This window comes from Stegostoma tigrinum, chromosome 5, assembly GCF_030684315.1.
Source record: "Stegostoma tigrinum isolate sSteTig4 chromosome 5, sSteTig4.hap1, whole genome shotgun sequence".
Classification (NCBI taxonomy): Eukaryota; Metazoa; Chordata; class Chondrichthyes; order Orectolobiformes; family Stegostomatidae; genus Stegostoma; species Stegostoma tigrinum.
The window spans coordinates 66,221,105-66,247,586 of NC_081358.1; the positions used below are offsets into that span (position 1 = coordinate 66,221,105).

Here is a 26,482-nt window from a genome sequence, read left to right on the forward strand (position 1 = left end):
TTCATGCTGAAACTTCAAACTCCTTCTCTCAGAAACCCCAGTTTGAAACAGTTCACAATCCCAGGTTCTCCAACTGTTTGACCAACATGTTCCCTTGCAGACTTGCTGGCACTAATTCCCAAACAAACACCTTGTTGATGGCCAAAAATCTGCTACCTACTTATATATATTGCTTTCCCAGGTGTTGAAGAGTGTGTAGAATTCTTTGGTCAAGAACCAACCTTAATTACATTTCATATCTGGCCTCACAAACAAGTTTGTTTGTTTCACTCTTCTCTATAAATTAGCATCTGCTCACAGTCCAAAAGTGACCTTTCAGCTCTTCTCTCACAGTTCACAGCTCCAAACCAAAATTTTAAAGTAAAATGACAAATTAGCAAGGGTTCTAACAAGTGTGCCTTCTGAAGTGTGCAAGTGATTTGCTAAAGGGGCAACAATCTAAATTCATAGACTGCTGCGCTGGCACTCTCTGAATTAAAAAAAACATATACTGGGTGCCCTTTGAGACTTTTCTTGAAGATCCTTACACTTCTTCAAGACAGTAAACCTATGTCATATTTTGGAGTTTACAGGGGAAGCATAGATAGACAATAAATGCTGAAGATACCTCTACAATGGCTTGGGTCCTCATAGGGACAGTGTTAATCAAGTATCCTTTGTTGGATCCTCCTATAAACTCCAGCTAGGTCAGTACTGATTGTACTGATACAAACCTAAAATTATCTGCTCTGCTTGTTCATGCCATCTGTTTGAAAGAGCTGTCCAATCACCACTTTCTATATCTGTATATTTTTCACCTTAACATATTTATTCAATCCCTTTTAAATCTGAGGTCTGTTTCATAAAAAATCTAAAAAAGGTGGAAGTAGTCATGTGGATCTTGTGCCTGCTTCTTAGATTTAGGCTTATTTCATTGCAGTAGTATACGATTTTTTAAATTTGATTTATTTTTAGTACTTTTATACTCAAATTCACAATAAACCCCAAAAAGATTTTTTTAAAAAGCACATTCTTTTTCACATGAATTTCTATTAACGAAACATTTGGAGAGACCTACAAGTGGATAGCTCATTTTTCTCCCAAAATTAAATATGTAGGCGACGGCTTTTAAAAATGACTTCAAAAAGATTTTTTTTATTAAAAAAGAGACCTACAATTGTTTCATTCTTATAACATCATATATGCAGAAGGCGGCTTTTTTTGTAATGTCGTTAAAGAGAATATTTCTAAATCGCGGAGGAGAGCTTTTCTTCAAAAAAAAGCAATCGTGTTTATTGAGCTTTCGGCAAGGCCTACATATGGACAGCTCTGGAGTGAGCTTATTTTTTTGAAATCAGAGTTTTGAAAGCTGCCTGCTGGACCACTTAATCAGAAGGCTCTTTAATTCCATAGTGCGGCTAAATGGTTGATTTTATTTGAGATTTTTTTTATTTCTTATTTTTTGCATACTTATTATTGACTCCGAGTAAAGAAAGATAATTTATTTTATATATGCGCTTCTATTGTAAACTGCTTCTCTTTGGGCTTGGAGAGATTGAGCGTGCACAAGATTTAGACTTATTTATTTATCACGTACTAGTATAGGAATACATAAGTACAGCAAGAAGCGCACAGTCACCATTGGTTACAAAAACCAGAATTAAAAGATTTTAACAGAGCCAAAAGGTACGCCAGAAAAACAGAAAATCAGAGTCCCAAGTCCTGTCTCCACTATGGTGCAGGGAATAATAGGAACTGCAGATGCCGGAGAATCCGAGATCACGAGGAGTGGAGCTGGATGAACACAGCAGGCCAAGTACCACCACAGGGGCAGAAAAGCTGACGTTTCGGGAGGGTCTAGGCCCGAAACGTCAGCTTTCCTGCTCGGCCTTCTGTCTTCATCCAGCTCCACCCCTTGTGATTTCGAATCCACTATGGTGCAGGTGCTACTCCAATCTCTAGGAACCCAGGAGGCGGCCGTCGCAGCCATGCGAAAAGCCCGTTTTCACTGCCGACTGTTACTGCCTTACCGGCCCGTTCTCACCGCCGAACTGGCCCACTCTTGATCTGCCGCCATCGTTCCGGCCGCTGCTCGATCCACAGTCGTTACAAGACACGGCCCGCACTTTCAGCTTCTGCCACACGGTTTCCGGTCATGACCGAACTCCTCAGGTAGGCCATTAAAAAAGGGCAGGTGGTGGAAGGGATATAATTACTGCAAAGAGGAGAAAGAAGACGAGAAAAAAAAACAGAAAGGGAACTGGCAAGCGGAGTGGCGCTCCAAACGGAACGACTTACCCTGCCGGGAGACAGAGTTAGATGGCTAGTGGATTTACAGAATCTATACATAGCAGGATCGGTCAGATAGATGGTAAAATGTGAGGCTGGATGAACACAGCAGGCCAAGCAGCATCTCAGGAGCACAAAAGCTGACGTTTCGGGCCTAGACCCTTCATCAGAGAGGGGGATGGGGGGAGGGAACTGGAATAAATAGGGAGAGAGGGGGAGGCGGACCGAAGATGGAGAGTAAAGAAGATAGGTGGAGAGGGTGTAGGTGGGGAGGTAGGGAGGGGATAGGTCAGTCCAGGGAAGACGGACAGGTCAAGGAGGTGGGATGAGGTTAGTAGGTAGCTGGGGGTGCGGCTTGGGGTGGGAGGAAGGGATGGGTGAGAGGAAGAACCGGTTAGGGAGGCAGAGACAGGTTGGACTGGTTTTGGGATGCAGTGGGTGGGGGGGAAGAGCTGGGCTGGTTGTGTGGTGCAGTGGGGGGAGGGGATGAACTGGGCTGGTTTAGGGATGCAGTGGGGGAAGGGGAGATTTTGAAACTGGTGAAGTCCACATTGATACCATATGGCTGCAGGGTTCCCAGGCGGAATATGAGTTGCTGTTCCTGCAACCTTTGGGTGGCATCATTGTGGCAGTGCAGGAGGCCCATGATGGACATGTCATCAAGAGAATGGGAGGGGGAGTGGAAATGGTTTGTGGAAATTTCCTGCGACACATCCCTCACACCCCGCCCCCGCCACAACCGCCCCAAGAGGATCCCCCTCGTTCTCACACACCACCCTACCAACCTCCGGATACAACGCATTATCCTCCGACACTTCCGCCATTTACAATCCGACCCCACCACCCAAGACATTTTTCCATCCCCACCCCTGTCTTCTTTCCGGAGAGACCACTCTCTCCGTGACTCCCTTGTTCGCTCCACACTGCCCTCCAACCCCACCACACCCGGCACCTTCCCCTGCAACCGCAGGAAATGCTACACTTGTCCCCACACCTCCTCCCTCACCCCCATCCCAGGCCCCAAGATGACATTCCACATTAAGCAGAGGTTCACCTGCACATCTGCCAATGTGGTATACTGCATCCACTGTACCCGGTGCGGCTTTCTCTACATTGGGGAAACCAAGCGGAGGCTTGGGGACCGCTTTGCAGAACACCTCCGCTCAGTTCGCAACAAACAACTGCACCTCCCAGTCGCAAACCATTTCCACTCCCCCTCCCATTCTCTTGATGACATGTCCATCATGGGCCTCCTGCACTGCCACAATGATGCCACCCGAAGGTTGCAGGAACAGCAACTCATATTCCGCCTGGGAACCCTGCAGCCATATGGTATCAATGTGGACTTCACCAGTTTCAAAATCTCCCCTTCCCCCACTGCATCCCTAAACCAGCCCAGTTCATCCCCTCCCCCCACTGCACCACACAACCAGCCCAGCTCTTCCCCCCCACCCACTGCATCCCAAAACCAGTCCAACCTGTCTCTGCCTCCCTAACCGGTTCTTCCTCTCACCCATCCCTTCCTCCCACCCCAAGCCGCACCCCCAGCTACCTACTAACCTCATCCCACCTCCTTGACCTGTCCGTCTTCCCTGGACTGACCTATCCCCTCCCTACCTCCCCACCTACACCCTCTCCACCTATCTTCTTTACTCTCCATCTTCGGTCCGCCTCCCCCTCTCTCCCTATTTATTCCAGTTCCCTCCCCCCATCCCCCTCTCTGATGAAGGGTCTAGGCCCGAAACGTCAGCTTTTGTGCTCCTGAGATGCTGCTTGGCCTGCTGTGTTCATCCAGCCTCACATTTTATTATCTTGGAATCTCCAGCATCTGCAGTTCCCATTATCTCGGTCAGATAGATGGATGACTTTCAAGAAAGGTAACAAGGTGGTTCAGAAGCCTCCAGTGGCCACTCCTGTCTCAAACAGAAACTCTTTTTGAGTACCGCCTCTCAAAAACAGAAGAGACAGTCCGATCATAGGCCGTAAGAATGAACTTTAAATTTTGTTAAAGCCCGCCGTACATAAAAGAATAACGTATCAGGGACACTCCTGTCAAAGGCACAGATAAGAGATTTTGCTGAGGTTAGCGTGAATCTAGGATGGTATGTTGCTTCAGAGATAATGGGAACTGCGGATACTGGAGAATCCGAGATAACAAAGTTTAGAGCTGGATGAACACAGCAGGCCAAATCTTAGGAGCTGTCCTGGTGCCAGGATTAAAGATGTCTCAAAACGTGAAAGCCTAATGTTAAAGGGGAGAGTGAGAAACCGCAAGTTTTGTACACTGGGGTAGGATCAAGAGTCAGGTAAAAGATTAGGCTTTTTAGAGTGAATACAAGAGGTTAGGGAGAAGACTTTAAAAAAAACCTCAGAAGTAGTTTGGGGTGGCACGGTGGCTCAGTGGTTAGCACTGCAGTCTCACAGCGCCAGGGAGCTGGGTTCAAATCCACCCTTGGGCGACTGCTTGTGTGGAGTTTGCACATTCTCCCCGTGTCTATGTGGGTTTCCTCCAGGTGCTCCGGTTTCCTCCCACAGTCCAAAAATGTGCAGGTTAGGTGGATTGGCCATGCTAAATTGCCTGTAGTATTCAGGGGTCTAAGGGTTATAGGGGGATGGGTCTGGGTGGGATATATCAAGGGGCGGTGTGGACTTGTTGGGCTGAAGGGCCTGTTTCCATGCTGTAGGGAATCTAATCTAAACCTCTGGTGCCAAGCTGAAATGAGGGAAAGAATAAAGGGACAAAGGAGATAAATCAGTAGCATAAGAGTTGGTGTAATGTTCAGGGATTCAGGTTCTTGGATCATTGCGATGTCTTCTGGGGCAGAAAAGTCTGTTAAAAATGATGAGTTTCACCTGTACTGAAAAGGGACCAATATCCTTGTAGGAAGATTTGTCAATACTGTGAAGGGAAACTGTAAACTATTAGAGAAAAGTGGTGGAGGGATCCTAAGTAGTAGAATAAATATGAATATGGATTTGAATGATCTTGAATCTAAAAAGAACAAGTTAATTAGAAAAGGCAGACAAGAGAAAGTCACAAAACAAAGTAACTCTGAAGAATTAAACTGCATTTATTTCAATGCAAGGGGTCCTACAGGTAAGGCTGATGAACTCAGGGCATATTTGGGAACATGGGATTGGGATGTTATGGCTATTACAGAACCTTTGCTGAGGGATGGGCAGGACTAGCAGCTCAGTGTGCTGGTTTTCAGATACTATAGAAGGACAGAAGAAGAGGTTTTTAAAAAAGTGGTGTTTTTGATTGACTAGGTGATATTTCTGAAAAATCGTTCAGTGAAAATGTATGGGTTGAAATTAGAAATTAAAAAAACGAATGATCACCTTGATGCAATTGAACTATACACTTCTCAATAGTCAGAGGAAAACTAAGAAACAAATTTGTAGAGAGATCTCTGATCGAAGAATAAGGCTGTAATAGTTAACAGTTTTAATTTGCCAAAACATTGATGGGCCTCCATAGGATTAAAGGTTCGGATGGTAAAGAATTTGTTAAATATGTTCAAGAGAATTTTATTAATCAATATGTAAATATCCCTACCAGTGAAAAACAAAACTTGATCTTCTGATGGGTAATGAGACAGGGCAAGTGTAATGGTAGAGGAACACTCTGGGTCTAATGAAGATAATTCTATTTGTTTCAAAATAGTTATGGAAAAGACTAAGGCATCCAATAGACAATAGGTGCAGAAGTAGCCCATTCGGCCCTTCGAGCCAGCACCACCATTCATTATGATCATGGCTGATCATCCACAATCAGTATCCTGTTCCTGCCTTATCCCCATAACCCTTGATTCCACTATCTTTAAGAGCTCTATCCATCTCTTTCTTGAATGTATCGAGAGAGTTGGCCTCCACTGCCTTCTGGGGAAGAGCATTCCACATATCCACCACTCTCTGGGTGAAGAAGCTTTTCCTCAACTCTGTTCTAAATGGCCTACCCCTTATTTTTAAACTGTGTCCTCTGGTGCTGGACTCACCCATCAGTGGAAACATGCTTCCTGCCTCCAGAGTGTCCAATCCCTTAATAATCTTATACGTCTCAATTAGATCCTCTCTCATCCTTCTAATCTCAAGTGTATGCAAACCCAGTCGCTCCAATCTTTCATCGTATGATAGTCCCACATTCCGGGAATTGACCTCGTGAACCTATGCTGCATTCCCTCAATAGCAAGGATATCCTTCCTCAAATTTGGAGACCAAAACTGCACACAATATTCCAGGTGCAGTCTCACCAGGGCCCCGTACAGCTGCAGAAGGTCCTCTTTGCTCCTGTACTCAATTCCTCTTGTTATGAAGGCCAACATGCTGTTAGCTTTCTTCACTGCCTGCTGTACCTGCATACTAGCTTTCATTGAATGATGTACAAGAACACCTAGATCTCGTTGTACTTCCCCTTTACCTAACTTGACTCCATTGAGATAGTAATCTGCTTTCCTGTTCTTGCCACCAAAGTGGATAACCACACGTTTATCTACATTAAACTGCATCTGCCATCCATCTGTCCACTCACCTAACCTGCCCAAGTCACCCTGTATTCTCATAACTTCCTCCTCACATTTCACACTGCCACCCAGCTTTGTGTCATCAGCAAATTTGCTAATATTACTTTTAATGTCTTTGTCTGTATCATTAATGTATATCGTAAACAGCTGCGGACCCAGCACCGAACCTTGTGGTACTCCACTGGTCACCGCCTGCCATTCCAAAAGGGATCCATTTATCACTACTCTTTGCTTCCTGTCAGCCAGCCAATTTTCAATCCAAGTCAGTATTTTGCCCCCAATATCATGTGCCCTAATTTTGCTCACCAATCTCCTATGCGGGACTTTATCAAAGGCTTTCTGAAAATTCAGATACACTGCATCCATTGGTTCTCCATTGTCCATCTTCATAGATACATCCTCAAGAAATTCCAGAAGATTAGTCAAGCACGATTTCCCCTTCGTAAATCCATGCTGACTCTGACCTATCCTGTTACTGCTATCCAAATGAGTTGTAATTTCATCTTTTATAATTGGCCCCAGCATCTTTCCCACCACTGATGTCAGGCTAACCGGTCTATAATTTCCTGTTTTCTCTCTCCCTCCTTTCTTGAAAATTGGGACATCATTAGCCACCCTCCAATCCGCAGGAACTGATCCTGAATCTATAGAACATTGGAAAATGATTACCAATGCGTCCACGATTTCTAGAGCCACCTCCTTAAGTACCCTGGGATGCAGACCATCAGGTCCCAGGGATTTATCAGCCTTCAGACCTACCAGGCTCTGCAACACCATTTCCTGCCTAATATAAATTCCCTTCAGTTCGTCCATTACCCTAGGTCCTTCAGCCACAACTGCAACTCGGAGATTCAGATCCAAAGTACCTATTCAACTCTTCTGCCATTTCCTTGTTCCCATAATAAATTCACCCGTTTCTGACTTCAAGGGCCCAATTTTTTTCTTTTTGCATACCTAAGAAAGCTTTTACTATCCTCCTTTATATTTTTGGCCAGCTTTCCTTCGTACCTCATTTTTTTCTCTGTGTATTGCCTTTTTATTTATCCGCTGTTGCTCTTTAAAAGCCTCCCAGCCCTCTGGCTTCCCGCTCATCTTTGCTATGTTATACTTCTTCTCTTTTATCTTTATACGTTCCTTAACTTCCCTCGTCAGCCACGGCCGCCCCTGCCTCCCCATAGGATCTTTCTTCCTCTTTGGAATGAACTGATCCTGCACCTTCTGCATTATATCCAGAAATACCTGCCATTATGTTCCACTGTCATCCCTGCTAGGGTATTGTACCATTGAACTTTGGCCAGCTTCTCCCTTATAGCTCCATAGTTCCCTTTATTCAACTACAATACTGACACTTCCAATTCTCCCTTCTCCCTCTCAAACTGCAGATTAAAACTTGTCATATTATGGTCACTACCTCCTAATGGCTCCTTTACTTTGAGGTCCCTGATCAAATCCGGTTCGTTACACAACACCAGATCCAGAATTGCCTCCTCCCTGGTAGGGTCCAGTACAAGCTGTTCTAAGAATCCATCTCGGAGGCACTCCACAAACTCCCTTTCTTAGGGTCCAGTACCATCCTGATTCTCCCAGTCTGCCCACATGTTGAAACCTCCCATAACAACTGTAGTGATACCTTTGCGACAGGCCAATTTCAACTCTTGATTCAACTTGTACCCTATATCCTGACTACTGTTTGGGGGCCTGTAGATAACTCCCATTAGGGTCTTTCTACCCTTAGAATCAGGAGATGTAGAGTCAGTATAGATAGAGCTGAGGAATTCTATGTCCTTCCTCGCAAGGGACTGAATATCATTCCTCACCAACAGGGCCACCCCACCTCCTCTGCCCATCAGTCTGTCCTTTCAATAGCACGTATAGCCTTGAATATTCATTTACCAGGCCCTGTCCACTTGAAGCCAAGTCTCAGTTATCCCCACAACATCGTACTTGCCAATTTCCAACTGAGCCTCAAGCTCATCCACCTTATTTCTTATGCTTCGTGCATTCATATATAATATTTTTAATATGTTTCTCCCTTCACCATAAAAACTTAAAATTTTTAATTGGAGTAAGGCACATTTTAAAGACATGAGACAAAAACTTTCAAAAATTGATTGGAGTACATTGTTTACAAATAAAGTGACATCTGGTAAGTTGGAGGCTTTCAAAAGTGTGATAACAAGAGTTCAGAGTTATGTTTCTGATAGAGTAAAAGGTAAAGCTGGTAGGTTTAGAGAACAATGGATGAACAAAGATGTTGATGTTCTAGTCAAGAATCAAACAAAGTCATATATTAGATATAAACAACTGTGTTAAAATGAATTTCTTGAACAGTATAAAGAATGTAGGGGCATTCTTAAGGAGGAGATCAGGAAGGCAAAGACAGGATGTGAGGTAGTCTTGGCAAAAAAGGTTCAGGATAATCCAAAGGGATTCTACAAGTACATTAACAGCAAGAGAACAACTGGAGAGAGACAGGGCCCTTAAAGATCAAAGGGCCTGTGTTGAACCTTAGGAGATGGGAGAGAAATTAAATGAATATTTTGCATCAGTTTTTGTTTTGCCGAGAAACGAATCGAGGCTAGAGAATTCAGAGGAATAAATATTGATGTTTTTAAAACAATTCATATTACAGAAGAATTATTGCTGGAATTCTTAGAAAATATAAAAGTGGATAAATCTCCAGGACCTGATCTCATCTTGCAGGAAGTTAGGGAGGAAATTTATGGGCTTTCTTGCAGATATATTTGTATTTTCAATAACCACGTGTGCCAGATGACTAGAGAGTGGCTAATGTTTGTTTAATAAGTAGTATAAGGAGGATCCTGGGGACTATCGACTTATGAGTCTGACTTCAGTGTTGAGTAAGTTGTTGGAAGTGATTCTAGAAGCTGAGATTTATTTATATGCATTTGGAGAGGCAGTAAATGATTAGGGATCATCAACATTGCTCTGTGAGAGGGAAATAGTGTCACAAATTTGTTTGGGTTTTCGGAGGAAGTAACCAAGATTGTTGAGGGCAGAATGGTAGACATTGTTTACTTGGACTTTAGTAAAGCCTTTGACAAGGCTCTGCATGAGAGACAAACTAGTAAAGTTAGATCACATGGTTTTCAGGGTGAGCTTGTCAACTGGATACAATATTGGCTGAATGACAGGAGACAGATGATGGTGGAGGGTTGTTTCTTCAGAGTGGAGACCTGTGATCAGTGGTGTCCCACAGGGGTCAGTGCCAGGTCTATTTTTGTTTGTCATTTACATAAATGGTTTAGATGAGAACATAGAAAGCATGGTGAGTAAGTTCACGGATGACTTCAAGACTGGTGGCATAGTTGACATTGTAGAAGGCTATGTAAGATTACAAAGATCTTGATTAATTGTGTCAATGGGCTGAAGAGTGGCAAATGGACATTATTTTGGATAAATGAGAGCTATTATAGTTTGGAAGAGCAAAAACAAGATTTATACAATTAAATGTAGGGTCATGGCCAATGTTGTAGAACAAAGAGACCTAGGGTTTCAGGTTCATTATTGTTTGAAACTTGCATCACATATAGACGAGTTGGTTAAGAAGGCATTTAGCACGCTTATCTTCATTGCTCAGACATTTGAATATAGGAGCCGGGGCATTATATTGAGGACATACAGGCCTCCTCTGGAGTACTGTGTCCATTTCTGGTTGCCCTGTTAAAAGGAGGATATCATTAAGCTGCAGAGTGTTCAGAAGAGATTTACCATGTAAAGATTTGAGTTACGAGGAGAGGCTGGATAGGTTGGGACTTTTTTCAGTGGAGTGTAGGAAGTTGAGAAGTAGCCTTATGGAGGTTTATGAAATAATAAGGGGTATAGATTAGGTGAATGGCAAGTGTCTTTTCCCAGGGTGAGGCATTTCAAGACTAAAGGGGCATATTTTTCATGTGAGAGGAGAAAGATTTTAAAAAGACATGAGAGGCAATTTTTCTTTACATACAGAGTGGTCCGTGTGTAGAATGGATTTATTAATGACTTGGATGAGGGGATTGAAGGATGGGTCAGCAAGTTTGCAGACGACACAAAGGTCGGAGGTGTCGTTGACAGTGTAGAGGGCTGTTGTAGGCTGCAGCGGGACATTGACAGGTTGCAGAGATGGGCTGAGAGGTGGCAGATGGAGTTCAACCTGGATAAATGCGAGGTGATGCATTTTGGAAAGTCGAATTTGAAAGCTGAGTACAGGATTAAGGATAGGATTCTTGGCAGCGTGGAGGAACAGAGGGATCTTGGTGTGCAGATACATAGATCCCTTAAAATGGCCACCCAAGTGGACAGGGTTGTTAAGAAAGCATATGGTGTTTTGGCTTTCATTAACAGGGGGATCGAGTTTAAGAGTCGTGAGATCTTGTTGCAGCTCGATAAAACTTTGGTTAGACCGCACTTGGAATACTGCGTCCAGTTCTGGTCGCCGTATTATAGGAAAGATGTGGATGCTTTGGAGAGGGTTCAGAGGAGGTTTACCAGGATGCTGCCTGGACTGGAGGGCTTATCTTATGAAGAGAGGTTGACTGAGCTCGGTCTCTTTTCTTTGGAGAAAAGGAGGAGGAGAGGGGACCTAATTGAGGTATACAAGATAATGAGAGGCATAGATAGAGTTGATAGCCAGAGACTATTTCCCAGGACAGAAATGGCTAGCACGAGGGGTCATAGTTTTAAGCTGGTTGGTGGAAAGTATAGAGGGGATGTCAGAGGCAGGTTCTTTACGCAGAGAGTTGTGAGAGCATGGAATGCGTTGCCAGCAGCAGTTGTGGAAGCAAGGTCATTGGGGTCATTTAAGAGACTGCTGGACATGTATATGGTCACAGAAATTTGAGGGTGCATACATGAGGATCAATGGTCGGCACAACATTGTGGGCTGAAGGGCCTGTTCTGTGCTGTACTGTTCTATGTTCTATGTTCTAAGAACAGTTATATATTTAAAAGACATTACAATAAATACATGAATAAGAAATGTGCAGATGGATATGGGCCAAGCATAGGCAGGTGGGACTAGGTCAGTTTGGGATTATGGTCACCATAGACTGATTGTACCGAAGGGTCTGTTTCCATGCTACATGACTCCATGACTCTAATTGAAATTTTATGTAGTGTGCAGGGTGTTGTTAAACTTGAAAGAGTTCAGAAAATATTTACAAGGAGGTTTCCAGAGTTGAAGGGTTTGATCTATACAGAGAGAATGAATGGATAGGGGCTATTTTCCCGAGACCATCAGAGGCTGAGGTATGATGTTCTAAAAGCTTAAAAAAGAATCACCAGGGACATGGATAGGGTGAATACTCAAGGTTGTTTTCCAGGTAGGGGAGCTAAAATTAGAGGGCAGAGGTTTAAGGTGAGAAACGAAAGATTGAAAAAGGACCTAAGAGACAATTTTGTCACAGAGGGTGAAGTGTGTATAGAATGAGCTGCCAGAGGGAGTGGTAGAGGCTCGTACAATTGTAACATTTAAAAAGGCATCATCATGATGGGTATGTGAATAGGAAGGGTTTAGAGGGATATGGGATTAATTTTAAAATATCTGGTCTGCATGGATGAGCTGGACCAGGGTTGGATTCCATGCTGTACAGCACTATGACTTTGATTCTATATAGTGTTAAGAAAGGAAATTAATGGCCTTGAAGTAATAAAATATTTCAGGTACTTCTCAAGTGTATTACAAAACAAAAGAGGATTCCAAATTGTTTAGGAGCTATTATAGAAGGGGGATCGAGTGCGTAGTCAAAGAGATATGTCCTAAGAAGTACCTAAAAAGAAGGGAAGTGCTTAGAGGGGGTTTAGGGAAGGAATGTCAGATCCTAGGGTTGACTCAAGTGAAAACACAGATAAAGTATAGGTAGGGCAAATTTGAAAAAAAAAACAAAGCATGCCTGAACAAGTGAAATTGGAGCAGCAGAGATATTTCAGAGGGTTGTGGGATTAGATAACATCGTCATTGAGTAAGGAAAGGTAAAACATACGATTGGGATTGAAGGCAAGAATGAGAACTTTAACATTAGATGTCTATTTTATGTCAATAAGCATGAGGGTGAGGAATGAACAGGGTTAGCGCAAATTAGGATATGAGCAGCAGAGTTTAGGGTGGCCTGCAGTTTACAGAGGTTAGAAGGAGGGACATTGTTTGAAATGCATAAGAATGGATATGCCCTAATAACATAAGCAGAATGAGCAAAGATGTGAATCAGAGGCAACGTGAGACAATATTATAGGCACACCTAACAATCTCAAGGGAAAGGCATTGATCATAGTATTATCAGGATGGATTTAGCTGGCACAAGCTTGGTGACCTAAGCATATTGTTGAGTAAGGCTTGTGACTGTCTCAAATGCAGTAAGTGCTATGGGTTCAAGGAGTACTCATGGCCTACCTCTGAGCGTATAGCCCAAGACAGCTTAGTTTGATACTCTCACTGAAGGGGAATCATTGAGATGGCTATTGTAGGTGAGAGAAGGTTAAAACTGGAGTGAGGGGTACAGAAGTGGCCTGTTCTGCTGTGATGACTTGCTGTGGTGTGTGAGCTACTGCACAAAGTTTTATATAAAACTGAGATTTTTTGGGGTGCATGGCAAAAAAGAAAAGCTGATAAAACAGGGTTCTCGAAGGATATGTTAGACTTGCAACATTGGCGGAGATCAGTGAACATGTCATTTGATGTTATTTTAACTGAGGGGTTAATGAGCCATCTATCAGAGAAAAGTAATGGTTTAACCAATGTCAAATGGCACAGCACTTAGTTATGATTCAAGTATATGTTTTAGAAGCCACAAAAATAGACAGCAATCTCATTTCATGAGCCCGTGAAGAAAATCCAGGCATTGACCTGTAAATGAGATCTAAGCATGTTGTGATCCACTTATCTTTTTGAGGAGCTGAAAACCTTTTGCCAAGAAATTGTACTATCACAGTCTCAGGTAGTTGCCAGGGAGGAGGATGGAGTCAGTAATGAAGCAATTTTTTTGGGGGGATTGGGGTGTAATTTTATGTGGTGAAATAGTGTTAGGAAAGGAAATTAATGGTTGACAAATTTATTATTTTTTTAAGGATGCAGGTAGTCAAGTAGATAAAAGTGAGGAAGTAAATGTAATGCATTTGGATTCCAATTTGGCTTTTGATTGGGCTTACGATGACACACCACAAAAAAGTTAAGGGCTCATATATTATCTTAAAGGAAGAACTGGTTAATGGACAGGAAGCAAAGAATAGAATACAAAGGGAATCTTTAAATCAATAGGTTATAATTAAAGGATTACTATGAGAATTAGTACTGGGGTCTCAACTATTTATAATCTGACAAAGATTAAAAGTAATGCGTTAGCTTTCCTGATGATACAATGTTAAGTTTTAGTACAAGCTGTGAAAGAAGACAAAGGGATGGAAAAGAGATAAAGATAGGTCAAGTGAGTAGGCAAAAAGGTAATGGACTGTAATCTGTGAAAGTGTGGCAAGGCTATTTATTTGGTAGGAATAAGAACAGAAGTTAATTAAAGTATTAAAGTTTCAAAAGTAAACTGTCAGAGAAATCTAAGTACAAAGGAACACAAGCTATCATTGCAGACATAGTGTGCAACTAGAAAGACAGGTGATAACTGAGTTTAGTGTATAAGGAAAGAAAGTCTTCTTATAATTGCAGACGGCTTTGGTCAACTCACTGGAGTTCTATGTACTATTTCAGTCTCTAGCTTTAGCAAGATTACACCTTCAATGGAAGCAGTGCAAGGAAATTTTATGAGATTACGTATTATAATGAGAGCATTCTCATCATGAGAGGCAAAGTAAATTGGACTATATTTTAAATAGACTTTCAAAAATAAAGGTGACTGCATCGAAACACACAAAATTCTGAAGAGGCCTGACAGTAGACTGGTTCTTTCTGCTACCTGGGGAATTGAGAATGTGACAATACATTAGAGGAGAGCAAATTGATAGGATTGAAATGAAAGTAAATTTGTTAACTTAAATGGTTGTGAATCTTTGAATCCTCTTTTCCATTGAGTTATGGACCTACCATCACTGAATATAGTTGAAGCTTCCATAGAAAGAGCTTTGTCTTTTGAGGCAAATCAGCCATGATCATGTTGCGCAATGAAACAGTCTTCTCCTGCTTCTATTTCTTATGTTTCTGATGATTACAGGGATGAGGGCATTGAAGTCAGTAGTAAGGGTTAAATTGAGTAAATTGGTAGCTGCAGAAATGTCATGGTGAGCAGAGAGCTGTAGCCATGTTGTGGTATTGAGAACAAGTAAATTTGGGAGTGCATTTTTCCAGGGAGAGATACAGAATGAAGTTGGATTTGGAGGGTAAAGTGAAGAGTGACTGTTCAATTAACTGATCAAAGTTATTCCAGAAGGGAGCCAGGGATAAACCAAAAAATTACTACAGGGTGACCGGTCTAGCCTTGGTGGAGCGGGGCAGCTATTAGAACAATTCTGAGGGGACGATCAATCAAGAACAATCAGCATGGTTTCTTTTAAACAAAAGTCAGGTCTGCCCACTATTTTTCAAAGATTTTACCAGATGTGTAGATGAGAGCAATGCTTTTGATGTAGTCTATTTGGACTTGAGGATTTTGATAAAGTTCCACATCGAATAGTAGACCATGGAGCAGGCCCTTCAGCCCACCTTGCCTGTGTCGACCATGATGCTATTCTAAACTAATCCCATATGACAGCACTTTGTCTGCATCCCTACATTCCCTGCCTGTTCATGCATCTGTCTAACCACCACAAATGCTGCTGCCATATTGACTTTTACCACCTCCCCTGGCAGCATGTTCCACCTACCACTTTGTGCTTAAAAAACTTGCCTTGCACATTTCCTTTGAACCTTCCCCCTCTGACTTTAAACCTATTCCCTAAGTATTTGACATTTTCACTTCGGACAAAGGCTCCCACTAACCTTTCTGTCCATGCCACTCAATTTTATATACTTCTACCAGGTTGACCCTCATCTCTAGTGAAATCAATCTAAGTTTTTCCAATCTAACCTTATAATTAATACACTCCAGTGCAGGCAACATCCAGGTATATATCTTCTGTACCACTTCCAAAACCACCACATCCTTCCTGTAGTGTGGTAACTAGAACTGCACACAGTACTCCAAATGTGGCCTGTCGAAAGTTTTATACAACTGCAACATGACTTGCTAACTGTTACACTCAATGCCCTGACCAATGAAAACAAGCATGCCAAACACCTTTACCAGTCATGTTGTACTTTCAGGGAGCTATGGACTTGCACTTCAAGATCCCTTCATATATCAACGCTCCTAAAGAACCTGTCATTTACTGAATACTTCTCTCTTGCATTCAAATTCCCAAAATACATCACCACACAATTTGTCCAGATTAAAGTCTGTCTACTATTTCTCTGCCTAACTTGCTAACTGATCCATATCCTACAGTATCCTTTTAATAACTTTCTTTGCTGTCCACAACTATATATTGATTCGTGCAAAACACCACTAGTCACAGACCTAGAGCAGAAAAAAACTCCACAACCACAATTGTGTCCAATTCGCACACTCACTATGGATCTTACATGACTAATACTCTCAAACCAGCCCATCATAAAGGACCTTGTCAAATGCTTGAGTAAAATCCTCACCACTTCCTCAAAATAAACGCAACAAAATTGAGACATGACCTTGCCTGCATAAAGGCATACTGACTATCCCTAATAAGTCCATTCTTTTCCAAATGAAAGTATATCCTGCCCAAAAGAATCAATCATTTCCCTACCATCAATGTTAAGCTCACTGACCGACAATTTCCTGGACAATCCCTGCTAGCCTTCTTTTTAAAAAAAAGGAACAACACTGACTATTCTCCAGTTATCTGATACCTTGACTGTGGCTAAAGAATACAAAGATCTGAGCCCCACCAGTTTATTGCACTGCTTTCCTCAGTAACCTGGAATATCCTGTAGGAGGTGATGGCCTAGTGGCAGTGGTTAACCTTTGTTAATCCAGAGATCCGGGTAATGTTCTGAAGACCTGGGTTTGAAGCCTACCATGGCCAATGGTGGCATTTTAATTCAACAGAAATCTGGAATTAAGAGCCTAATGATGACTGTTACTGATTGTAGGAAAATCGCGTTCACTAATGACACTTCAGGGAAAGAAACTGCCAGCCTACCTGATCTGGCCAACATGTGACTCCAAACCCAAAGCACTGTTTGACTCTTAACTCCCCTCTGGGTATAAATGCTGGCCTAGCCAGCGACGGTCTGAACCCATTGAATGAATAAAAACCCATTAGACTCTGTGGACTTATTACCTTTAATGCTTTAAGACACATAACACCATCTCCCCTATCATGTCAACAGACTGATAAATGTGGGATTCAAAGCACTTTGACAAACTGGATCCACAATTGGGCTAAGTGACAGGAAGCAGAGGGTGATGGTTGAGGGGTGTTTTTCCAACTGTGTCCATGGTGTCCCTAACGAGTAAATTTTGGGGCCTTTTGTTATTTGTGTGTATATAAAGGTTTCAAACTTAATTGTAGGAGGTTGGATTAGTAAATTTGTAGATGATACAAAAATTTGTGGGGTAGCAAATAGTGAAGGAGATGGTCTTAAAAGAATGTAGGCAGGCTGGTCTGTTGGTCTATTTTAATGGCAAATGGAATTCAATCCAGCTAAGGTGTGAAATGATTCACCTGGGCATTACAAATGAGTCAAGACATGATGAGTGGTAGGACCCTGGGAAGTACCTAGGATCAAAGGGACTTCGGTGCATATACACTGGTCCCTTAAGATATGAGTGAAATAATGCCATAGAGACTGGTATCCCATCACCAAATCACCTGTTAAGTATAAGAAAAGTCCTTGGCACTGATCCAGCTCCCTGAGAGCCATCTCTGTGAACAATGTGAAACATGCCTGTTCTTATTGGTCAGCCAGGGCTCCCTGATTGGATGAAATTAACAGCCCGAATCAGGGAACTCTATATAATGAGGTCCAACTGGCTAACCTCATTACAATCACAATGTACCTTGCCCTCTAACTCAAAGGGCATAGAACATAGAACAATACAGCACAAACTTTGCAACACTAGGGAACAGGCCTTAACTCCAGTTTCTACCTGCATTCCATTATAAATCTATCATCTGTAGATCATTGGCCTCTCCTTTTCTTATGTTACACAGATTTTGATCTACAAGAGAATCACTGGTTAAAGAGGGTAGAAAAGTGGAGTTGTACCACAGTTAAATCACCTGCTATCTTACTAAAGTGACGAGGACCAGAGGGGCAGCCGGGAAGGAAAGCAGTGAGTATAAATACTCACCCTTCGACGCCAACGGCCATTTGGAGTGCGAGCAGCAGCGGAGGTAAGACGAACCCGGAAGACTGCAGCTAAGGTAAGGCAATTTTTAAAAATTACCTACCGGTAGCGGGCAGTGGTGTTTTCTGTTTCACAGAAGGAGCGGGAGCAGCGGAGGAAGTGACGAGGACCAGAGGGGCAGCCGGGAAGGAAAGCACTGACCGTATATATCAGCAAGGCGGCTAAACCCGAGACTCTACAACTGCAGTGTCTCCCACCCGCCCTCCTCCTCTAACCTAGTTAATAAGGTAAGGTTCATTCTAAACTTTCTCTATTGAATATAAGTTTGTTATTAATTTTATAGCAACTTGAACTAAGCTTTCTACTTTAGTACTGAGTGGGTGTTCAGATAAGTGGGGTATGGATGCTAGGGCAGTTGCTTGCTCCTCCTGCAGAATGTGGCAGGCGGGAGACATGGCACACGTCTCCGCTGGCTACATCTGCGGGAAGTGCACCCAACTCCAGCTCCTTGAAAACCGTGTTAGGGAAATGGAGCTGGATGAACTACAGATCATTGGGGAGGCAGAGGGGGTAATTGAGAGGAGTTACCGGGAGTTGGTCACTCCTAAGGCTCAGGACAAGGATAGATGGGTTACAGTTAGGGGGAGGAAAGGGGACAGACAGACAGTGCAGAGATCCCCTGTGGACATTCCCCTCAGCAATAAGTATACCATTTTGGATACTGCTGAGGGGGATGACCTACCAGAGGAAAGCCATAGCAGTCAGTTCTCTAGCGCCGAGCCTGACACTGTGGCAAAGAAGGGAAGGGGGCAGAATAGAAAAGCACTCGTGGTAGGGGACTCGATAGTTAGGGGAATCGACAGGAGATTTTGTGGTCAGGATCGGGATTCCCGGAAGGTATGTTGCCTCCCCGGTGCCAGGGTCTGGGACGTCTCCGATCGGGTGTATAAGGTTCTAAAAGGGGAGGGCAAACAGCCAGAAATCGTCTTACATATTGGCACTAATGATATAGCCAGAAAAAGGATTGAGGATATAAAAAGTGATTTCAGGGAGTTAGGATGGAAGCTGCAAAGCAGGACGAACAGAGTAGTGTTCCCTAGTATACTACCGGTGCCACGAGACAGCAAGGCGAGGAACAGGGAGCGGGCGCAGTTTAACACGTGGCTGCGCAGCTGGTGTAGGAGGGAGGGCTTCAGATATGTAGATAATTGGGATGCCTTCTGGGGAAGGTGGGACCTGTACAAGAAGGACGGGTTGCATCTGAACTGGAAGGTTTGCTCGAGTAGTTCGAGAGGGTTTAAACTAGCATGGCAAGGGAGTAGGAACCTGAGCTGTATACCGGAGGTGAGAGTTGATGCAGGTGAGGCAATAGCAAGAGGTAGACCAGCTAGTGGGAAGGATTTTCCTGGGAAGGAACCGAGGGATCAGTTAAAGTGTGTTTGCTTTAACGCAAGGAGTATCAGGAATAAAAGTGATGAACTTAGAGCATGGATCAGTACCTGGTGCTATGATGTTGTGGCCATAACAGAGACAATGGGTTTCTCAGGGGCAGGAATGGTTGCTGGATGTTCCAGGGTTTAGAGCATTTAAAAAGAATAGGGAGGGGGGAAAAAGAGGAGGGGGTGTAGCACTACTAATCAGAGAGGGTATCACAGCTACAGAAGCTTCCATTGTCGAGGAAGATCTGCCTACCGAGTCAGTACGCGTGGAAATTAGGAACAGCAAGGGAGTAGTCATCTCGTTAGGGGTTTACTACAGGGCCCCCCAATAGCAGCAGGGAGGTTGAAGAAAGCATAGGTCGGCAGATTTTGGAGAAGTGTGGATGTAGTAGGTTGTTGTAATGGGTGACTTTAACTTTCCCAATATTGATTGGAACCTCCTTCGAGCAGAAGGTTTGAATGGAGCTGTTTTTGTAAGCTGTGTTCAGGAGGGTTTCCTAACTCAGTATATTGATAGGCCGACGAGGGGAGAGGCCATTCTAGACTTGGTGCTCGGAAACGAGCCAGGGCAGGTATCAGATCTTGTGGTGGGAGAGCATTTTGGTGATAGTGACCATAACTGCCTCACATTCTACATAGCTATGGAGAAGGAGAGGATTAGGCAAAATGGGAGGATATTTAATTGGGGAAGAGGAAACTATGATGCGATTAGACATGAGTTAGGAAGCATGGACTGGGAGCAATTGTTCCATGGTAAAGGCACTATAGACATGTGGAGACTGTTTAAGGAACAGTTGTTGTGAGTGATGAATAAATATGTCCCTCTGAGACAGGCAAAAAGGGGTAAGATAAAGGAACCTTGGATGACGAGAGCGGTGGAGCTTCTCGTCAAAAGGAGGAAGGTAGCTTACATAAGGTGGAGGAAACTTGTGTGTGGAGTCTGAGGAGGTAGAGGAAGCCCCAAATGAGTTTTTTGCTTCTGTCTTTACGAAAGAAACGAACTTTGTAGTGAATGAAACCTTTGAAGAGCAGGTGTGCATGCTGGAATGGATAGAGATAGAGGAAGCTGATGTGCTGAAAATTTTGTCAAACATTAAGATTGACAAGTCGCCAGGCCCGGACCAGATTTGTCCTCGGCTGCTTTGGGAAACAAGAAATGCAATTGCTTCGCCACTTGCGAAGATCTTTGCCGCCTCACTCTCCACTGGAGTCGTACCTGAGGACTGGAGAGAGGCACATGTAATTCCTCTCTTCAAGAAAGGAAATAGGGAAATCCCCGGCAATTACAGACCAGTAAGACTCACGTCTGTCGTCTGCAAGGTGTTAGAATGGATCCTGAGGGATAGGATTTATGACCATCTGGAAGAGCATGGCTTGATTAAATGCATTCAACACGGCTTTGTGAGGGGCAGGTCATGCCTCACAAACCTTATCGAGTTCTTTGAGGATGTGACTAGAAAAGTTGATGAGGGTCGAGCTGTGGATGTGGTGTATATGGACTTCAGCAAGGCATTTGATAAGGTTCCCCATGGTAGGCTCATTCAGAAGGTCAGGAGGAATGGGATACAGGGGAACTTAGCTGCTTGGATACAGAATTGGCTGGCCAACAGAAGACAGCGAGTGGTAGTAGAAGGAAAATATTCTGCCTGGAAGTCAGTGGTGAGTGGTGTTCCACAGGGCTCTGTCCTTGGGCCTCTACTGTTTATAATTTTTATTGATGACTTGGATGAGGGGATTGAAGGATGGGTCAGCAAGTTTGCAGACGTCACAAAGGTTGGAGGTGTCGTTGACAGTCCTTGTAGGCTGCAGCGGGACATTGACAGGATGCAGAGATGGGCTGAGAGGTGGCAGATGGAGTTCAACCTGGATAAGTGCGAGGTGATGCATTTTGGAAGGTCGAATTTGAAAGCTGAGTACAGGATTAAGGATAGGATTCTTGGCAGTGTGGAGGAACAGAGGAATCTTGGTGTGCAGATACATAGATCCCTTAAAATGGCCACCCAAGTGGACAGGGTTGTTAAGAAAGCATATGGTGTTTTGGCTTTCATTAGCAGGGGGATTGAGTTTAAGTCGTGAGATCTTGTTGCAGCTCTATAAAACTTTGGTTAGACCACACTTGGAATACTGCGTCCAGTTCTGGTCGCCCTATTATAGGAAAGATGTGGATGCTTTGGAGAGGGTTCAGAGGAGGTTTACCAGGATGCTGCCTGGACTGGAGGGCTTATCTGATGAAGAGAGGTTGACTGAGCTCGGACTTTTTTCATTGGAGAAAAGGAGGAGGAGAGGGGACCTAATTGAGGTATACAAGATAATGAGCGGCATAGATAGAGTTCATAGCCAGAGACTATTTCCCAGGGCAGAAATGGCTAACACGAGGGGTCATAGATTTAAGCTGATGGGAGGAAAGTATAGAGGGGATGTCAGAGGCAGGTTCTTTACACAGAGAGTTGTGAGAGCATGGAATGCGTTGCCAGCAGCAGTTGTGGCAGCAAGGTCATTGGGGACATTTAAGAGACTGCTGGACATGCATATGGTCACAGAAATTTGAGGGTGCATACATAAGGATCAATGTTCGGCACAACATCATGGGCTGAAGGGCTTGTTCTGTGCTGTACTGTTCTATGTTCTATGTTCTAAATGGTAAAGTAGGCTGGAGGGGCTGAATGGCCTGCACCTAGTCCTTTAAACATTTTTATGTTACTTTATCTTTCACAGAGGATCTTGATCGGTGCAGGCTTGGAGGGCCGAAGGGCCTGTTCCTGTGCTGTAGGTTTCTATGTTCTATGTTGTATTAACAGGCCCTTCGGCCCTCGATATTGCGCCGACCTGTGAACTAATCTAACCCCATCCCCTTACACTATACCATCATCATCCAGTAAGTCATAGGCCACTAAGTCCTAGATAGCTTCAGTGGAAAAGCAGAACTGACAGGTTTCCAAACAGTCAAAAAGGCAGTTGAGGAGCCCAACGCATTTTTCTTCCGCACTGTTTGAGAGTTTGCAGCTTTCTTATGGTCCAAAAGCATGTTCAGCACCATCCCACCTACCCAAACTTTTATACATCACTGGACCTACTTCACATCAACCAGGCCTCTTCACGAGACAGGGTCATTCGCTTGATTCCAACACCAAACCTGAAGTAAACGGTCTTACTTAGCACAGTCTTGTGCCTGGCATTAGCGTTTTTGATGCCGTTTCACATGTCCCTCCAGATCTGGGAAAATCAGATTTAACCTGCTGCAAAGTCTTTGCCCCATTAGCAACACATGCTGGAGCCATCGCTGTAGCATGAGAGTTGGCCCTATAATCATATAGGAACTGCGACAGTTTGGTATTTACTGAAGCTGTGGGTTGTTTCTTTAAGCCTGCCTTCAAAGTCTGGATGACTCTATCCACCAGATCATCGGATGACAAATGTATACAACTGTCCTTACATGCCAAATGCCATTCAACTGTAGGAAATACTCAAATTTCCTGTTGTTAAACCATAGCCCGTTATCTGTGACCAACACTTCTAGGAGTCCATGTATTGCAAGTGATGCATGCAGTTTATCCATTGTCGCCCCTATGTTTAACATATGAACTCTATGCACAGCCAACCACTTTGAGTGAGCATCCACAATGACTAAGAACATTGAGCCCATGGAAGGACCCGCATAGTTGACATAACTGTGTCCAGGGTTTACCCGGCTATTCCCACGAATGAGGAGGAGCTGTTGGCAGTAACTTTTGTCGCTGTCGAGTTTAACAGCAAGGAGGTCATGCTGGAACGCTATAACTTGTGAGTTAGGCCTGTGCTAGAGCATTGTATATAGTTCTGGAATCCATATTATAGTAGGGATGTGATAGCAGTGGAGAGGATGCAGAGGAGATTTACCAAGGTGTTGTCTCGGCTGGAGGGTTTCACTTATAACAAGAGATTGACAGACAGACTGGGGTTGTTTCCCTTGGAGCTGTGGAGATTGAGGAGGGACATGATTGAGATGAACAAAATTTTAAGGGACATAAATAAGGTAGACAGGAATGAACTCCTCCCCTTGATGGAGGGACCAGTGACCGGTGACACACGTTTCGGGTAAGGTGCAGAAGATTTAGACGAAATGTGAGGATTTTTTTAATGTATCCATAAGGGTAGGGGTAATTTGGAACTACTGCACGTTAGGGTAGTGGAGATAGAAACCTGATGATATTTAAGAAGTATTTAGATGTGCACTTGTAATGTTAAGGCATACAGTGCTGGGAAATGGGATGAGAATAATTAGGGTTTTTTGACTAACTTGGATGTGATAGGCTGAACAGCCCTTTTCTGTGCTTTTGAACTCAATGTCTCTATTGTGATTGATTCAATGTGATAGTTCCAACCAAGCACTGATGATTGTTGGTAGTGGAAATTCAACAACCTACACATCCAGAAATCTTTGTAAATTGAGAGAAAAACTAAAACCTTAATAACAGTATAGTAGCAATAGTATTTCTTGTAAAATGGCAGTGCAGTAGGGTTTCTCTTCCACTCTGGCCAATTTTCCTTACTTTTGTTTTATCCTCTTTTCTTTTTTTCTCATTTATTTTCTCACTACTTGTTGAAGAACTTGGTTATGGCAACAGTATTGGTAGCAGCAAGTAGACCCAGCACAGACTCGAGTGGCCCTAATGTGGACTCATAGCAGTGGTGGCAGAGAGAGCTTTGGTTTCTGGCAGCTTCTGCATCGACAAGGCACTCCTAGCACCGACTCATGGCTGCTGTGGTGGAGACAAGTTTGGGTTCCTGGCAACACCTGCGTCCAGAGGAGATTCATGAAGACAGTGCTGGTAATGAACTTAGGTCCAGCACAAGACCCTGCGGCATAAGCAGCTGCTGTATCGGTGAATTGGGACTGAAGTGTACTGACGGCAGCAGCAGAGTCGAGCTTGGCTGGTATGGTACCTGGTGGCATTTGCATTGGCAAGGATTCATAGCAGTGAATACATCAGTGAAGGCAAGATGGTACAAAAGAATGGCGACTTTCATTTTAGCAAAGGCAGCATGGCAAAGTGCATTCGTGTCTGTCCACCAGGCTCATGGCCCATGGTGGAGCACTTAATAATTTGAACACTTTTTTTTTCTTTTTATTTTATTTATCCTGTCTTTTGTATTCTGTTTTAGAACATAGAACATAGAACAGTACAGCACAGAACAGGCCCTTCAGCCCACAATGTTGTGCCGACCGTTGATCCTCATGTATGCACCCTCAAATTTCTGTGACCATATACATGTCCAGCAGTCTCTTAAATGACCCCAATGACCTTGCTTCCACAACTGCTGCTGGCAACGCATTCCATGCTCTCACAACTCTCTGCGTAAAGAACCTGCCTCTGACATCCCCTCTATACTTTCCACCAACCAGCTTAAAACTATGACCCCTCGTGCTAGCCATTTCTGCCCTGGGAAATAGTCTCTGGCTATCAACTCTATCTATGCCTCTCATTATCTTGTATACCTCAATTAGGTCCCCTCTCCTCCTCCTTTTCTCCAATGAAAAGAGACCGAGCTCAGTCAACCTCTCTTCATAAGATAAGCCCTCCAGTCCAGGCAGCATCCTGGTAAACCTCCTCTGAACCCTCTCCAAAGCATCCACATCTTTCCTATAATAGGGCGCCCAGAACTGTTTTGATTTATTAGTCTATGTGTTAAGATGCCGCTGGAGAGTGGCAACACTATGCAGCACTTTTCACTTTATTTTGTAGCAAAGAACATGTGACAATAAATTAAATCAAAACAAATCAAATCAAATCAAATCAAATATAATAGACACTTTCCTGGAAGGTGTTTTTCCCCTGTTATGGCAATAGGACGTTCCCTCCATACAACTCCATCATGTTGATTCTCACCTAGTCAACCGTTTATAGGAAGACTGATAACACATTCCGTATTAGACTCTTTCAGCTTTACAACTTCTCGAAAGCAGCCAAGTTTGTTTGAACTGTTGCCATGGCCTATGCCAATTTTATATATCTCTCCAAGATCAATGAAATTAATCTGAACAAGCAAATAAAGGTTGTGCCTCATATAAGATTCAGTCCAATATAAATGGGGCAGCACGGTGGCTCAGTGGTTAGCACTGCAGCCTCACAGCGCCAGGGATCCGGGTTCAATTCAAGCCTCAGGCGACTGTCTGTGCGGAGTTTGCACACTCTCCCTGTGTCTGCATGGGTTTCCTCTGGGTGCTCCGGTTTCCTCCCACAGTCCAGAGATGTGCAGGCTAGGTGGATTGGCCATGCTAAATTGCCCGCAGTGTTCAGGGGTGTGTGAGTTATAGGGGGATGGGTCTGGGTGGGATGCTTCAAGGGGCAGTGTGGACTTGTTGGGCCAAAGGGCCTGTTTCCACACTGTAGGGAATCTAATCTAATATAAGACAGTACCTGACACTATTTAGAATGCTATTACAACTAATAAAACACTACTACAATGTCTTTCATAAAGTGGTTTCATAAACTATGGTAAAAATTATTGAGTTTGAAAGCACATACTCGAATTTTCAAGAGCAGTTTTCAAGAGTTGTTGCCAAACCGTACAACTAGCAATCCGTTTCTTCACTCCAACAAAGACTACGCTTTTGAAGTAACTGGACACTTAGAAAAGAAAGGTAGGATTCAGCACAGTAGACATGAATAAATATAAAACCAGCATGAAAGCTAATGGGGAAACTAATGTGTGTTCCAGTCTCAGATTAAGGGATAGGTAATTTAGGACTGAGATGATGGGGCATTGTTTCACTCAGATGTTGGTGAATCTTTGGAATTCTCCACCCTAGAGGACTGTAGAGACTCAGTCACTAAGTATTTTTAAGAAAGAAATTGACAGATTTCTAGATATTAATGATGTCAAAGAACATGGGATAGTGCATTGGAAACTGCACGTGGGAAAAAGGCATTGAGGTAGGAGATCAATCATGATCTAGCTAAATGGC

General features: G+C 43.5%; 1 protein-coding gene and 1 long non-coding RNA gene across 5 annotated transcripts in view; one reads left to right on the forward strand and one right to left on the reverse strand.

Annotated features, from left to right (window-relative positions):
• The window catches only part of LOC132209587 (uncharacterized), a 43,747-nt gene extending 41,299 nt beyond the window's left edge, over positions 1-2,448 (reverse strand). For all 4 annotated transcript variants that reach the window (XR_009445761.1, XR_009445760.1, XR_009445762.1 and 1 more), the window contains exon 1: positions 2,010-2,448. This is a non-coding gene — a long non-coding RNA (uncharacterized LOC132209587). The remainder of the gene's footprint in view (positions 1-2,009) is intronic.
• LOC132209586 (uncharacterized) overlaps positions 1,585-26,482 on the forward strand; it is a 71,497-nt gene continuing 46,599 nt past the window's right edge. The window contains exons 1-3 of the mRNA XM_059646051.1: positions 1,585-2,151; positions 17,961-18,384; positions 24,122-24,511. Of these exons, the coding sequence (XP_059502034.1) occupies positions 24,269-24,511 (243 nt within the window). The 5' untranslated portion in view covers positions 1,585-2,151; positions 17,961-18,384; positions 24,122-24,268. The remainder of the gene's footprint in view (positions 2,152-17,960; positions 18,385-24,121; positions 24,512-26,482) is intronic.